Source organism: Pseudonaja textilis, chromosome 4 (assembly GCF_049901715.1).
Source record: "Pseudonaja textilis isolate UNSWEBS1 chromosome 4, rPseTex1.2, whole genome shotgun sequence".
NCBI classification, from domain to species: Eukaryota; Metazoa; Chordata; class Lepidosauria; order Squamata; family Elapidae; genus Pseudonaja; species Pseudonaja textilis.
The window spans coordinates 93,667,039-93,680,669 of NC_141993.1; the positions used below are offsets into that span (position 1 = coordinate 93,667,039).

The 13,631-nt window shown below is 51.5% G+C and overlaps 1 protein-coding gene across 3 annotated transcripts; it reads right to left on the minus strand.

Annotated features, from left to right (window-relative positions):
• Positions 1-482: 482 nt before the first annotated feature.
• Positions 483-13,154, minus strand: PPP1R2 (protein phosphatase 1 regulatory inhibitor subunit 2). 3 transcript variants are annotated; one of them, XM_026722241.2, is made up of 6 exons: positions 12,834-13,154; positions 12,628-12,735; positions 12,436-12,507; positions 6,517-6,626; positions 5,356-5,565; positions 483-1,885 (listed from the first exon to the last, which is right to left on the minus strand). In XM_026722241.2, the coding sequence occupies exons 1-6, from the start codon at positions 13,022-13,024 to the stop codon at positions 1,818-1,820; spliced, it is 759 nt and encodes a 252-aa protein (XP_026578026.1). In that variant the 5' UTR covers positions 13,025-13,154; the 3' UTR covers positions 483-1,817. The 3 variants fall into 3 exon arrangements, with proteins under 3 accessions (XP_026578026.1, XP_026578028.1, XP_087789883.1); XM_026722243.2 differs by having other exon boundaries at positions 483-4,925; positions 12,834-13,094; XM_087933757.1 differs by having other exon boundaries at positions 483-2,013; positions 12,834-13,088.
• Between the last annotated feature and the right edge of the window lie 477 nt (positions 13,155-13,631).

Here is a 13,631-nt window from a genome sequence, read left to right on the forward strand (position 1 = left end):
CGCACCCCGGCCCCCTTTTCTTCGGGGAGCGTTCCGTTGGCTTCTCTTGCACGTTTTACTGGCCGAGTTAACTTTTTAGTGTCTCAGCGGAGCCCTTTTATTGTCAGAAGGGTCGAGAGACGCCATTACAGCAGCTCAGAGCTGCCCGGCAGCAAACAAATTTAATAAGCTAAATCCAGTCCCCGCACCCCGAAACCTCCGCTTCCTCCTCACAAAGGGACCCGCTTCTGCCAGGAGTGCTGGGGGGGGGGGCGGTTAGGGTAATGGGGAGAAGAGCCTCCAGGTTCCCCCAGACCTCCACCACGATTGGCCACCGGCCTGGCCTACCCTGGCGGCCTCCATTCAGGCCCCGGCACCAGACCAAAGTCCAGCTCCAGGAAGACGGTTCATTGGGGCCGAGCCTCAGAACAAGGTTACCCTATGGGGATTCTGTCACCATTTCGGTCAAGTTGCCTGCCCCAAGGAGGAGATACTCGATCAGCTTGTTGCAAAATACACTTGGTGGTTTCTTTACTTCAATAAAACAGTTACATGGAGGAAACAAGCCAGTGAAATGGAACCCAGAAGTGGAGGAGCAAACTCAGTAGCACAACCGGGGTGTTTTCCGGGCAACTTCAGCTCGTCAGAACATTCCCAATCATTTTACAAACGTTAGCTGACCCACAGATGCACCTCCCTCTTCCAAGGCGTAAGAAAATCAGGAAGGCCAAACTACAAAACAGCTGTTTGATTCAGTTTCATTCATGACGCGGGGAGGGTGGGTGGAGAGGTTGCCGAAGAGAGACCACAGGGCAAGAGAGGGCTGTGGGAATGCTGCCTCTTCTAGCTACGCAGCAAAAGCAGGGGGCTGTGCACTCTCTCTCTGTGCCACCACACCAGAGTCTCCTCGGAGGAGGATCTCTGCCTGCCTGGTGCTACCGTCAACTGGGACTGCTGGAGAATGCCGCCCTCAGAAATTCTGTCCGGTAATTGGTGTCTCTCCACACATCCATAGATGCATGGATATATATATGTATGAGCGGGAGGCCAGTTAGGCTGTTCCACAGGCCCCGCCAGAGAGAGAAGGAAAGCCAACAGGCAGCACGGGGATGGGGGTGTTGAACCTGGTTTTATCTTCTAGAGGCTGGCAGACCCTTCGACCACGGGGGAAGGCACCCTGAGAAGCAGAGGGCCTGATGGAGGAGCCCGTGCAATGCTCCCAATCCCGGCCCACTCAAGTTGGAAAAAAAGCTACAGCGGCTACCTAGACGGGCTGATCGTCTCCCGCTTTGGAACACTGCAGCTGGGAATGCCGTCCAGCTTTTCCCTTTCGGCAGGCCGCCGAGGCAAGAACTGCCTGCCTCTCCGAACCAGCTAGATGCAAACTCTGCGGGAGGGGAGGGGGGAACTCTTCCATTAATCCCTTTTGCAAAAGGCCTCGTCGGGTGCCAAGGGGCTCATTCTTTTTCCTAGCTGCAGTACCGCGCATTCACATCAAGCCCTTATGGGGACCTTTGTGTGTAACTCAAATACTACAGCATGACAAAAGTGAAAACAAAGTGTCCAGGTATTCTGCAGGTTCAAACCAGAGAAAGGAGTGACACCGATGGGCCTGGCTCACTGGCGCTGCCCCACACTGTGTCCTTCAGCAGATGAACAGCGAAACCATCTTCTGTGACCACTAGAACCAGCCACATCAGCAACATTTTCATTGCCAAACAGAAAACCTTGAGATCACCACCATTTTCGTCAAATACCAAAGTGCAAGCCAACCTGTTGAAACAGACCCGCAGAAGGGTGATGCGGCAAGGAACACAAAAGGGTGGCTTTGGAAGCGGTTACAGTCCTGAGCAGACTTCTTCCAGGCTGTGTGCAACGTTCTCACACGGGTCGCTAGGAGCAGTTACTGTGGGGAAAAAAGAGACGGGGGTGGTCACAGCAGGCAGCCCAGGGCATCCCAGCAGCGGGGCAGGCATTGGTCATCTCTGGAGCAGACCAAGGGGCTCCTCGCTGACGGCATGGGATCCCGCTGGGCTTTGGAAAAAACACAACGCATTAGGTTTCAATGGCACATTCCTAGGTTTTGGATCCTTAATACTTGCTGTGGAAATCAACACTTCCATAGACTTCTCAGTCCTTCGTGTGCCAATTCCTGAAATGAGATGAGTATCTGGGTTTTCTGAGAGCAAACTTAGCATCCCTAAGGGGCCCGTCCTGCCCTTCACAACCATATCACTACTCGAGACTTTCAGTGGGGGTTAAAATGGCCTCCTTCCCAGTGCCAAAACCTGTCTTTTGGACATGGCTGTAGGGGATTAAAAGATTTGCTATTGCCTGACTGCAGCATCTACCTCTAAATCGCTACTCCAGACAACCCTAAACGGCAGAAAACGTACAACCCACCACCACCGTCTGCTGTTGCCATCCTGACCCCCCCCACCTTGGACTAGGCCTACACACGAGGCTCTGCTTTGATTTACTGACTTTCCTGAAGCGCAAAGGAGGCCCGGCTCCTGCAGGCAGAGCAAAGGAGACGAAGGACAGCTCCGCTTTAGTACTTTACTTGAATGTTTTTTTAATCCCCAAATTCAAGATATCCGTCCAGGCATGCTGTGCTGTAAGCAGAGAGAGCAAATTCCATTTACTAACCAATTACACGTGGATTGTTTATCTTTGTGGCCTGTCACCTAGGGATCTCTCCAGTGATCACTCCAAGGAAAAGGAGGGTAAGCGCTTTGATCCCAACAGAGAAAGGGGCTTTTAAAAGCCTTCCCGGAGGCTCATTGGACCTTGTGGTATCCTGGGCTCTCTTTCCAGAAAAGTGTTCAGAGGAGAGCAGAGGCCGAGGGCCCTTGCCTGACTCTCGCCAGGAGGAGTTAATGAGCAGAAGCCTCTGACGTCCAGAGAGGTGGGACCACAAATTCTGGACTAATCAGTCGCTTCCCAGCGACTGTGAGGAGGCTGCAGGTGGACAGGGGTTCTCCTCCTGACCCTGGAACCTGGAGAAAAGAATTCTGCAGCGAGAGAGGCAGGAGGAGGAGAAAATAAGAAAGCCCTCTGGGTGCTGTTTAGCTGCAGCTCTCACAAGCTGCACTGCTGTGGCCAGTGGTGAGGAGGGACTGGAGCTGTGGCCGTAGGGGCTTCTGCTCACCCCTAGCTAGACTGAGTGGTGGTTGGTTTTAGGTGCCCCTGGGTCCAGTTCTCTGCCATCTTTAATTCTGGACGGGGTGCTGCTACGCTAAACGAAACAGGGGCGCAACCTAGGAGTTCTCCTGGACTCGTGGCTGGAACAGGCGGCAGCCACGGCTGGGAGGGGTGGCGGGGGGGCTTAGGACATCCTTCATGCCCCAATTCTCTCTTTCCTGGGTGGGTGGTCTCTGCTGCCTAGGTCCTCTCCAGAGGGGTTTCTTGTATTTCACAGGAGGCTACCCTTGAAGAGCAACTGGAGGCTTTAGGTGGATCAGCCCAGGTGGGCAGTTGGGCGTGCGCCTCCGTATGCCCACGCTGCCTACCCTCTGTGAGCTGCACTGGCTCCCCGGGTGCCTAAGAAGACAATCCACGATGCTTGTTGTCACAGCACAGGGTGGGTAGTTAACCGCTTTCTACCTGCCCCCCCATTCCCAACATAGGGGCATCCTCCAGGTTCTGGGAAGTATCATCAGGCAGGCCTGAAGAGGCAGGCCCTTTCCTTCGAAATCCATCTCTGCTGCCGTTTTGGAAAGTCTCAATCACACAGCTGTTTTCCTGCGAGGCGAATGGAGCCTGGGGGAGACGGAGATGGTCTGTAAAGGCCACTGACTTTGGCTGCTGCCAAGTGTGTATTCGTTACTATGGCTATTGATCGGTTTCACTGGTTCCACGCTAGTCAACCAGGGTTGCCATTTCAAGACAGCGCCATACCATTTTACTGAAATAGTTGGGCAACTTTTGGAGGGTCCCTGATGAGCTGAAGCCCAAAGAAAACCTCTAGTCCCTTCTCCACTCGTAGATGAAGCGTAAAGCAAGATCTCCTCCAAAACCAGCCTGGTCAAGACTGATTAGAAATGTTCCAGCTGGACATCAGAGTGCTAAGATTTATGAAAAGTTCAGTACTTTGGATTTTGAGTTACATTTTTCTAGACTTGTTAGAGCAGCTGAATTCTATGATACACCTGGGGCAGACAGACAGCCATATGAAACATTTAAACACCTGTAAAAGACAGAAAACCCGAGAAGCCATTTCTGGCAGACTCGTAACAAAGCCTAGGTCACCGGAGAAAATTGAGAGTTATTGGTCAGAAAAAGCCCACCGAGAGACAAAATGGAAGGCTGCTAGCAAAAGAATAAGTAAAACTGGGTCTTTCTGTCCCTTCTGAAGAGGCAGACGTCGGTCTCCACTTCTACCGAGAAGCAAGAGGGAGGAGGAAGATCCCAGCCTTTCCCTATTGGTTACTCAGACCGAGTGCCCCCCACGCCCCCCCCCCACACACACACACTATCTTGGCTTCCTCACAGGCGCAGGCTAGGATTGCCCGAGGTGATCTTCCCTCGGCTTCCTTCGCAAAGAAAAGCGAGGGCGGCCCCGCTCTCCTCTTGCTTCCTGTGAGGCTATTTTTCCTTGCACCTTTGTGATTCAAGAAGGCTTCTCAACTCCAAATGAGAAGTTTAGCTGATCAGACTGTGGGTGCCAATTTATGCAACTAGAGGTGGGCGACATTGGACACCCAGGTTTTCTTTGAATTCCTCCGGCATTCACCATTCTTGGAACTTCAAAGAGAAGCAGCGATCAATTTATTCAGGCGAAGAACCGCCCAGCCAAGAGAGTGTCTCGGGGGCGAAGAAGGCTCTTTCCCTCTCCAAAATGAACTCCTGGGGGAAGGGAGCTCCCCCGTCCCCCGGGAGATGCCAACAGGCTCAAAGGAAGCTGATGCAGAAGGAGACACTCTGCTTCTGGCATGCTGCTGCATCTGGAACGCAAATACAAAGGGGGAGGCGCATTCAGAAGGCAAGCCCGCCAGCAGCCGCCTCTGGCTAACGGTTCGTCCGCACCACCTCGCAGCGCCTCCTGGCACAAACGGAAGCTTTCCTGCAAACTGAGAGATGGCAAGAGGGGGAAAAACCAGAAGACCCAACTGTCTGCCTTGCCCTCCACTGTTCCCTCTCCAACTCAAGGAGGAGGTTCCCCCAGGAGGAACAAAGGCCATTGGAAAGAGATGGGGCGTGCCAGCAAGCAGACATCAAACCAAGGCTTCCAGCACTTCTGGCACAAACCGAGAGGCTCTTCCGCACTGCACAGAACCTGGACCCCTGGCAAGAGGCTTCAGGGCGGCAGCGCCAGGAGCGGCCAGTCCAAACCTCCAAGAGAAAAGGACTTTCCCCGTGAGTCCCAGGACTCACCTGATTCTGTACTTGTTTTACACTCATCCTGCATCTCCTCCTCCTCGTCCTCCTCACAATCCTCCTCCTCCTCCTCACAATCCTCCTCCTCCTCCTCCTCCTCAGCAGCCTCGCCGTGCATTTCCTTTGCGATCAGCTGCCTGGCCAGCTTGATGTTCTGCGCTTCGTTGTAATGCATTTTCCTCTTCATTTCAAACTGCCTCTTTTTCTCTGTACGAGGAGAAGCAGAATACACAACGTAACATGGCACCAGCCACAAATTTCACAAGTTTCATTCCATTTTACATGCATGAAATTTTGTAAATTGAAAACCAGTGCAATCAGATTAATTGGGGGGGGGGGAGAATCTCTGCTAAGTCACCCCCACTTCACATAACACGTTGCAGGAATGACTACAAGCGAGGTTACATACAAGAACGGTGGTCTGCTTTTGGGTGCCTGCCTTTTCTCCCACCTGAAAAGCTACCAAGGGCGTGGGGGGGGGGGTGTAGAGGGAGCAGGAAGAGCCCTTCATCAAATAAATTAAAAAAAACAAAAACTGTCTCCCTCAGCCCTTGCTGACGTCTGCAAAGGCCAAACAGACCAGTTGTCTTGGCAACACTGACATAGAGCCTCCAGAAGAAGAAAATACCTCAGACCTGCACAGAAGGCAGAGGAGAGCCAGTCTGGTTGCTCTGACCTGTCCGTGTTGCTCTGCGCATGCAAGGATCACAGAGCCTTTTGTTTTGAGGAAAAAGACACGCTCCCCCTGCGCTCTCCTTCCCTCCCCTGCAGCGACCAAGGCAGGGGACACGAGAGCTGGGACCAGGCACAACCACCGCAGGTGGGAAGGCACAGGAGAAGGCAGGCCAAGGCCAGAAAGAGGGCCTGCCGTATTCTCAAGGCTCTGGTCAAGTCCAGTGGGCCATTTCTCTGGCTACACAATCGGCTCCAGCCCTTCCTTCCCAGGGGGAGCTCTTGCTCGCGGCCTGGTCTTGTGCAGGGATGGGCACCTGAGAAACTGGGACCTTGTGGAGGGCCGCCAACACTGCACCCCCTGCTGCTGCTTCCCCCTTCCCCCCACCCCAGTTGGACTGGGACCACCTATGGGGTGGATGTGGCCCACGGCCATGAAATGCCCGGGTCTGGTCTAGCGTTATAAAATCTCAAGGCCACACCTACCCAATTCTTCTGGAGTTAAGTCTACCTCATCCTCCTCCTCCTCCTCGTCACTGCTGTCATCCTGCCTTGCCAGGATTTTGGGGCCCTGCCCTTGTGCTGCCGCTGCCAACCTGCAGAGAGAAAATGGGAGAGCAGAGGAGGGTGGGAACAGGGGTCTCCTGTCAGATCATGGCCAAGGAGGGTACAATGAAATGAGCGGTGTGGTTCCCTCAAACAGGAAAAGCCACAAAGATAAGCAAATGCCATCCACCCACCACAAGGAGTTCACTGCCATGCATTTAGTAATGTGCCAACTCTGGAGAAGAGCCCCCAGACAAGGAGCCCGGAAGCCCCTCTGGCAGCTGAGCTGAGGGGGAACCCACTCAAAGGGGTTCAGTTCCGCCCCGCTGTTCCCAGGCGTGCTCCAGTCTTACGAGTCAAAATAGGAAGCCACTTTGGAATTAAAAATTTAAAAAACCTTATGCATTTTGGGGGGTTTAGCATGAATAATATATTATATATAATATATAATATATATTGGATTTAATTTGTTCAAAATTAGGAAGTGCTCATTGCTTGTCAGATAAGAAATCCTGTAGCACTAAGAAGCTGCTGCTGCCACCTTCATGAGACAGGAAGAGGGGGGACTTCTCTTGAGAAGAATTTACAAAATATCACAAAGAAGAGATTTTTAAAAAATGATGTGGAAGGTACTTAGGTACTTCCCCCCCCTCCCATCAGTTTAGATTTTAAGTCACCGAAGAGATTTATAGCTTCCGTGGCATGGACACCACCTGCTACGGACCAATTCATTGTACACGTTGTACTCTGACAATAAAGGTAACAATAACTTATGGAGGAATAAAACCTGTTGCTGACAATACTCCTACCTGGAGATCCTGAAGGTATCTGCATACTATTCCAGGATAAAGTTCATAATTATTCCTGTATTTCTTGCGCGATTTCTTAAAAAATACAGGTGAAACTCAAAAAATTAGAATATTGTGCAAAAGTCCATTTATTTCAATAATGCAACTTAAAAGGTGAACCTAATATATGAGATAGACTCATTACATGCAAAGCAAGATAGTTCAATCCGTGATGTGTCATAATTGAGATTATGGTTTACAGCTCATGAAAACCCCAAATCCACAATCTCAGAAAATTAGAATATTGTGAAAAGGTTCAATATTCTAGGCTCAAAGTGTTCCACTCTAATCAGCTAATTAAGCCACAACACCTGCAAAGGGTTCCTTGGCCTTTAAATGGTCTCTCAGTCTGGTTCAGTAGGAATCACAATCATGGGAAAGACTGCTGACCTGACAGTTGTGCAGAAAACCATCACTGATACCCTCCATAAGGAGGGAAAGCCTCAAAAGGTAATTGCAAAAGAAGTTGGATGTTCCCAAAGTGCTGTATCAAAGCACATTAGTAGAAAGTTATGTGGAAGGGAAAAGTATGGAAGAAAAAGGTGCACAAGCAGCAGGAATGACTGTAGCCCACGAGAGGATTGTCAGGAAAAGCCCATTCAAAAGTGTTGGGGACTTTCACAAGGAGTGGACTGAGGCTGGAGTCAGTGCATCAAGAGCCACCACACACAGATGGATCCTGTACATGGGCTTCAAATGTCGTATTCCTCTTGTCAAGCCATTCCTGAACAACATCAGAAGCGTCTTACCTGGGCTAAAGAAAAACAGAACTGGTCTGTTGCTCAGTGGTCCAAAGTCCTCTTTTCTGATGAGAGCAATTTGTGCATCTCATTTGGAAACCAAGGACCCAGAGTCTGGAGGAAGAATGGAGAGGCACATACTGCAAGATGCTTGAAGTCCAGTGTGAAGTTTCCACAGTCTGTATTGCTTTGGGGAGCCATGTCATCTGCTGGTGTTGGTCCCCTGTGCTTCACTGAGCCCGGGGTCAATGCAGCCGTCTACCAGGATATTTTGGAGCACTTCATGCTTCCTTCCACAGACGAGCTTTATGGGGATGCTGACTTCATTTTCCCGCAGGACTTGGCACCTGCCCACACTGCCAAAAGCACCAAAACCTGGTTCAATGACCGTGGGATTACTGTGCTTGATTGGCCAGCAAACTCGCCTGACCTGAACCCCATAGAGAATCTTTGGGGCATTGCCAAGAGAAAGATGAGAGACATGAGACTGAACAATGCAGAAGAGCTGAAGGCCGCTATTGAAGCATCCTGGTCTTCCATAACACCTCAGCAGTGCCATAGGCTGACAGCTTCCATGCCAAGCCGCATTGAGGCAGTAATTGCTGCAAAAGGGGCCCAAACCAAGTACTGAGTACATAGGCATGCTGATACTTTTCAGAGGTCCGATATTGTTCTATGTACAATCCTTGTTTTATTGATTGCATGTAATATTCTAATTTTCTGAGATTGTGGATTTGGGGTTTTCATGAGCTGTAAGCCATAATCATCTCAATTATGACACATCACGGATTGAACTATCTTGCTTTACATGTAATGAGTCTATCTCATATATTAGTTTCACCTTTTAAGTTGCATTACTGAAATAAATGAACTTTTGCACGATATTCTAATTTTTCAAGTTTCACCTGTACATATTTAAATAGCATAATTATGAACATTTTCATTGTTAATTTCCCTGGAATTAAAAATCTGCCAAGAGGTTTCATTTAGGAAAATGAATGGTGCTATGCAAATTTAGTAAATAAATATCCCATTTCCCCAAAAGAACACTGTGGGAGTCAACCTTTCTGGAAATTTTCACCTCTGTGCTTTTAAAAAATGAAAGTTCTCTTTTATATATAGATTACAACAAACAGAAGTGACTTCCCAAGGAGTAAACCGGTGTACCCCATTCCAGGGAGAGCCCAAGTGTGTTCCCAGTTTAATGAAAGCTCAGGGAATCAGGACCATATAAACTTTAGGGAGGCGGCTGTTCCATGGGGCAGGTGCAGCTCCTGAGAAGGTCCCACAAGATGACCAGGCTTGGCAACTGGGACAAGAATCATGGTCACGCTCCCTAATCTTATTTCTTTAATATAGCAATGCTACCATATTTTCCAGCAACACAGACAAAAATGAATGTCTCCTAAGCTCCTTACATAATGAGGGAGAAAAAAATGAAAGAATGCAGACAAGTGTAGTTGACGTACACAGAATTTCAATTCTGTTTGAAAATGAAGATTAAGATGGGTTGATAAACCACAAAAGGCAGGAATCTTGGGGAAACTTAGACAAGGGTGGTGAACCCCAACTCTTGGAGTTTATGAAAGGCCATTTCCAAAAGCTCAGGCATGGGTAAAAGTTCAGACGGAAAAATTTTCAGGTTTTGAAGTCAAAACGTCTTCAAATGGGAAAGTTGAGACTACCCCGTGGTGAAGTCCGTGGGGTTACACTGAAAAAGCAGGTGGAAGGAGAAACATCTAAGCAAGGAGTTCAACACCATTGTATCTCAGACAACAGGTAAGAGGCCAGGAAAAAGGTTGTTCCCATGTGGAATCAACATAAGACGGATCCAGAAAACTGCCACCCATTCACCTTGAAAGTCACACTTTGTGAATTTTGTGGAATCTCTTCCAAACCTCTCTCTCCCTCTTTCCAGAGTCACATCTTTCTTCTGATACCTTCAAGGCCGTGTTGATCTGGACATGTCCCAGCACTCTTTGTTAGCAGGATTCCAGAAATGGTTTGCCTCTTTCCTAGGGCTGAGAGGGTGTCACTGGCCAAAGACCGTCCATCTGGCTTCCTGCCTAAGCAGGCCTAGAACTCAGAGTCTCCTGAGGTCTGAACCACGACATCGATAGAGTCACTGGTCAATTACAGAAGCAGGGCCATCGCTAAGAATTCGTTTAGGGCCCACAATTCTCTGAACGCTTAAGGACAAACTTGAGCATCGTCTCAAGCCTTTGCCTAATCTTGTATGGTCAACATTGTTAGGTATAACATTGGTCACCTAACTAGTTTGGGTAAGATAATATATATATAAGCTATGATTCTTAGTTTAAAGTGTGTGTTACTTTAAATGCAAAGCATGTATTTTGGGTGTGGTGTGAAACCACCATAAGAGGGAGCAAGAGAAGCTAACGAGTCCCTGACGCTTTGCTAGCAATTACTGGAGTTGCAGATGGAAGAGAGGAGCTTCTGAGTTTGTGCATATCTCTCTCTACTGCGAAGAGATAAATCACCGGACTGTTATTTTGTAAGTGTACTGACCTCTCATTTTGGACATTGGAATTTGCAAATGAATAATCCCTGGACGGACTGAACTAAGTGTATGATATATGGACTGTTTTGACTATGCTTTAACTCTTGCTGGAATAAAACTACTTTAATTTTCACTGTATCTGCTTTTACTGAGTGTAAGCTACACAACACTTATCTCACGTATTCTGCCTGCCTGCCTGACTGCCCTGCAGATCTTGCTAGGGTTTATCCCTAACAAACATTTTTCTACAGACCAGATAAAGGAGCGAAGGGCCGCTTGTCAAACCTGCAAATGCAGTCATCAACTGTCGTCAGAGAGAAAATTGGAACTCCAAAAAGGCAATGCTCAACAAAGAGTTGCACAGCTTTCAGATACAAAAAACCAGGATGCAAGGGCAGGCAAAAAAAGCACAATGATCATGTGATAAATGTGAACGTATCACGCAGTGTGATCAGCGTTAGTAAAAATGCAGGACTGAATGAAATTAAATTTCACATGCACCAGCAGGCATGTGGTAAATACATGCAGCTTGCTATTAAGGTATATAGCTGGAGCTCTTACCCAGGCCTGTTGGCAAGAGGAGACAAACAAGAAACCTCGCACACAAGCACGTTGTTTGTTTATAATTAAAGTTCACAAGACGCGCCACACCGCATCCCTGGGCATGAGTTTTGTTCTATTCTGTGGGAACCCCGTCTGCCTCCTTATTGGCAGGGCCTCCTTTTTAAGAGCGCTGGAAACAGAAGCAGACCCCTTAGCACCATCAGGAAGGCGAATGGATTAGACATGGGAAGCTTGTGCAGCTCGGGGGAAAAGGACTTTCAGACGCAACAGGGTCTTCGGGGATCTGAAAGAACTGCATCCAGGAAGAGGAGCCCATTCTGCACAGGGGAGCCTAACCAGAGCAAGGAAATCAACCTCAAAGGAGGGTTTTTTGGGTTAATTGCCCCACTAAAGAAGATAGGTATGCCTAAGTTAAGGTGGTTGAAGACAGCCCTACATAGGTGCTCAGGGGGCTTTTTAAAGTAAAAAGATACTCATATCAGCGGAGATCTCTGAAAAAGAATTTACAGAAACAAGGGACAAAAGAGAGTTAATCAAAACCATGGAGAACTTTCTTACAAGCATGAAATTGCCTTCGATAAGATGGGCAGCCATTTAAGTTTGATTAGAAAATTTATTTTATATTTCATGTTCCTTAACTTCCCATCTCCCTTCCTTCATCAATAAAGTTGGTAAATAAAACGGAGATGTTTCTTTTGAATAAGAAGAGATAAAATGCTATTCTGATCAGGGGAGGATCCAGGTGAGAGACTTTCGGAGAAACCAGAGGCCAAAAGTGACCTGCTGTGGGAGCCAGTTCAAGCGAGAGGCACCCGCGCAGGGCTGCCTTGCTTGGCCTCCGGTGCCAAAATCGCTCCCGGTGTTTGGTGGGGGAGGCGACAGCAAGGGAGATCGACCTCACCCCATTCTTGCCGCCAGCGGCCCGTCGCGGCCTGCAGAAGCAGCAAGAAAGCCGCTTTCCTGATCCCGACACGGGAGCAGAGACCGCTCCCCTCCGCCCTGGAGCGACCCGGCACCAGCCTTAGTGGACGGAAGGCCTTTAGGCCCCAGGAGGGAAATGCCCGCGGAGGGCCGCGGGAGCCCCGAGCTGCGGGGGGGCGCCCGTCCGGACCCGACCCACCCGCGGAACCGAGGGAACGGAGGGAGGCCCGGGCGGGCGAGGGCCCTGCGCCGAGGCGTCACCTACTTTTTGGCGAGGACGTCCGCCGTGGGCACCGGGCTGTCCTCGGCGTCGCTGCCGGCGTCCTCCTCCTTCAGGCTGCCGGGAGAAGAAAGGAAGCTCGTCGGGGGCTCCGTGGGACGGCGACCCTCCCGAGCGACCCCTCCCCGCCGCTCGGCCTCTCCTCCTCCTCCTCCTCCTCCCCCCGCCCGCCCGCACCTGTGGTAGGGCGTGCTGGGCTCGTCGATCTTCATCAGCCCGTAGTCCTTCCCGGGCGGGTGGTAGGTGGCCAGGATGTTCATCTCGTCCCACTTCTGCGTCTTCTTCCTGGCGGGGGGGGGGAGAAGGGGGTCCGTGAGCAGGGAGAGACGGGCGCCCCAACCCCCCCCCCAGCCCGGGGCTCCCCCCAGCCCCGCCCCGCCTACCCGTGCTCCTCGCCGCGGCTCTCGCTGCTCGGCTGCGCTTGCAGGAGCGGCCCGGGGGGCGGCAGCGGCAACGCCTGCGAGAGAGCCTCGGAGTCGGCCAGGCCCCGCCCGCTGGCGCCGCCGCTGCCAGAGCGGTTCTTCAGGATGCCCTTCACGGGCCTCCCGCCGCCCGCCGAGCCCCTCGCCTCCATCGCCGCCGTTTCCCGGCCCGTATGCGCGCCCTGCGCATGCGCGCCCCGGGCGCCGGCCGGTGTCGTCACAAGGGCGGGGCGGAGGGTCACGCTCGCTGGCGGAACGCGCCTCCGCCGGCCGGGTTCGCGTGTGGGCGGGGCTTGGCGGCTGCCGTGCGGGGCGACCGGGTCCCGCCTCCGCTGCCCCACCCCCCCCCGCGACCCCTCGGTCGCCTAGAACCTCGCCGGCGTCGCCCTTCTCCCCCCTTCCTTTCCTTTCCTTTCCTTTCCTTTCCTGGGGAGTGGAGGGGTTGAAGCCTCAACCCCGCCCAGACACGCAGCCAGGCGGGACGGGTGCGGGGCCCCCGCGAAGGGGGAAGTGAGCCTCCAAGGAAGGGGCTCCTCGAGGTGCTGTGGCTGCTCCCAGAAGTCCCCGTCGTCGTCGCCGCCGCTCATTGCCCCCGCCTGGCTGGCTGCGTGCCTGGGCGGTTGTGGGAGTCTGACCGGGGAAGGGAGGCGGGACAAGAAGTGGGGTCCGCCGGGGAAAGAAGCCCTCGCGGAGTCTCCGATCTGAGGGCGGATGAAGAGGGAAAGGAGGCAGCCCCCTTTGCCCTCTTCTGACGCCGCG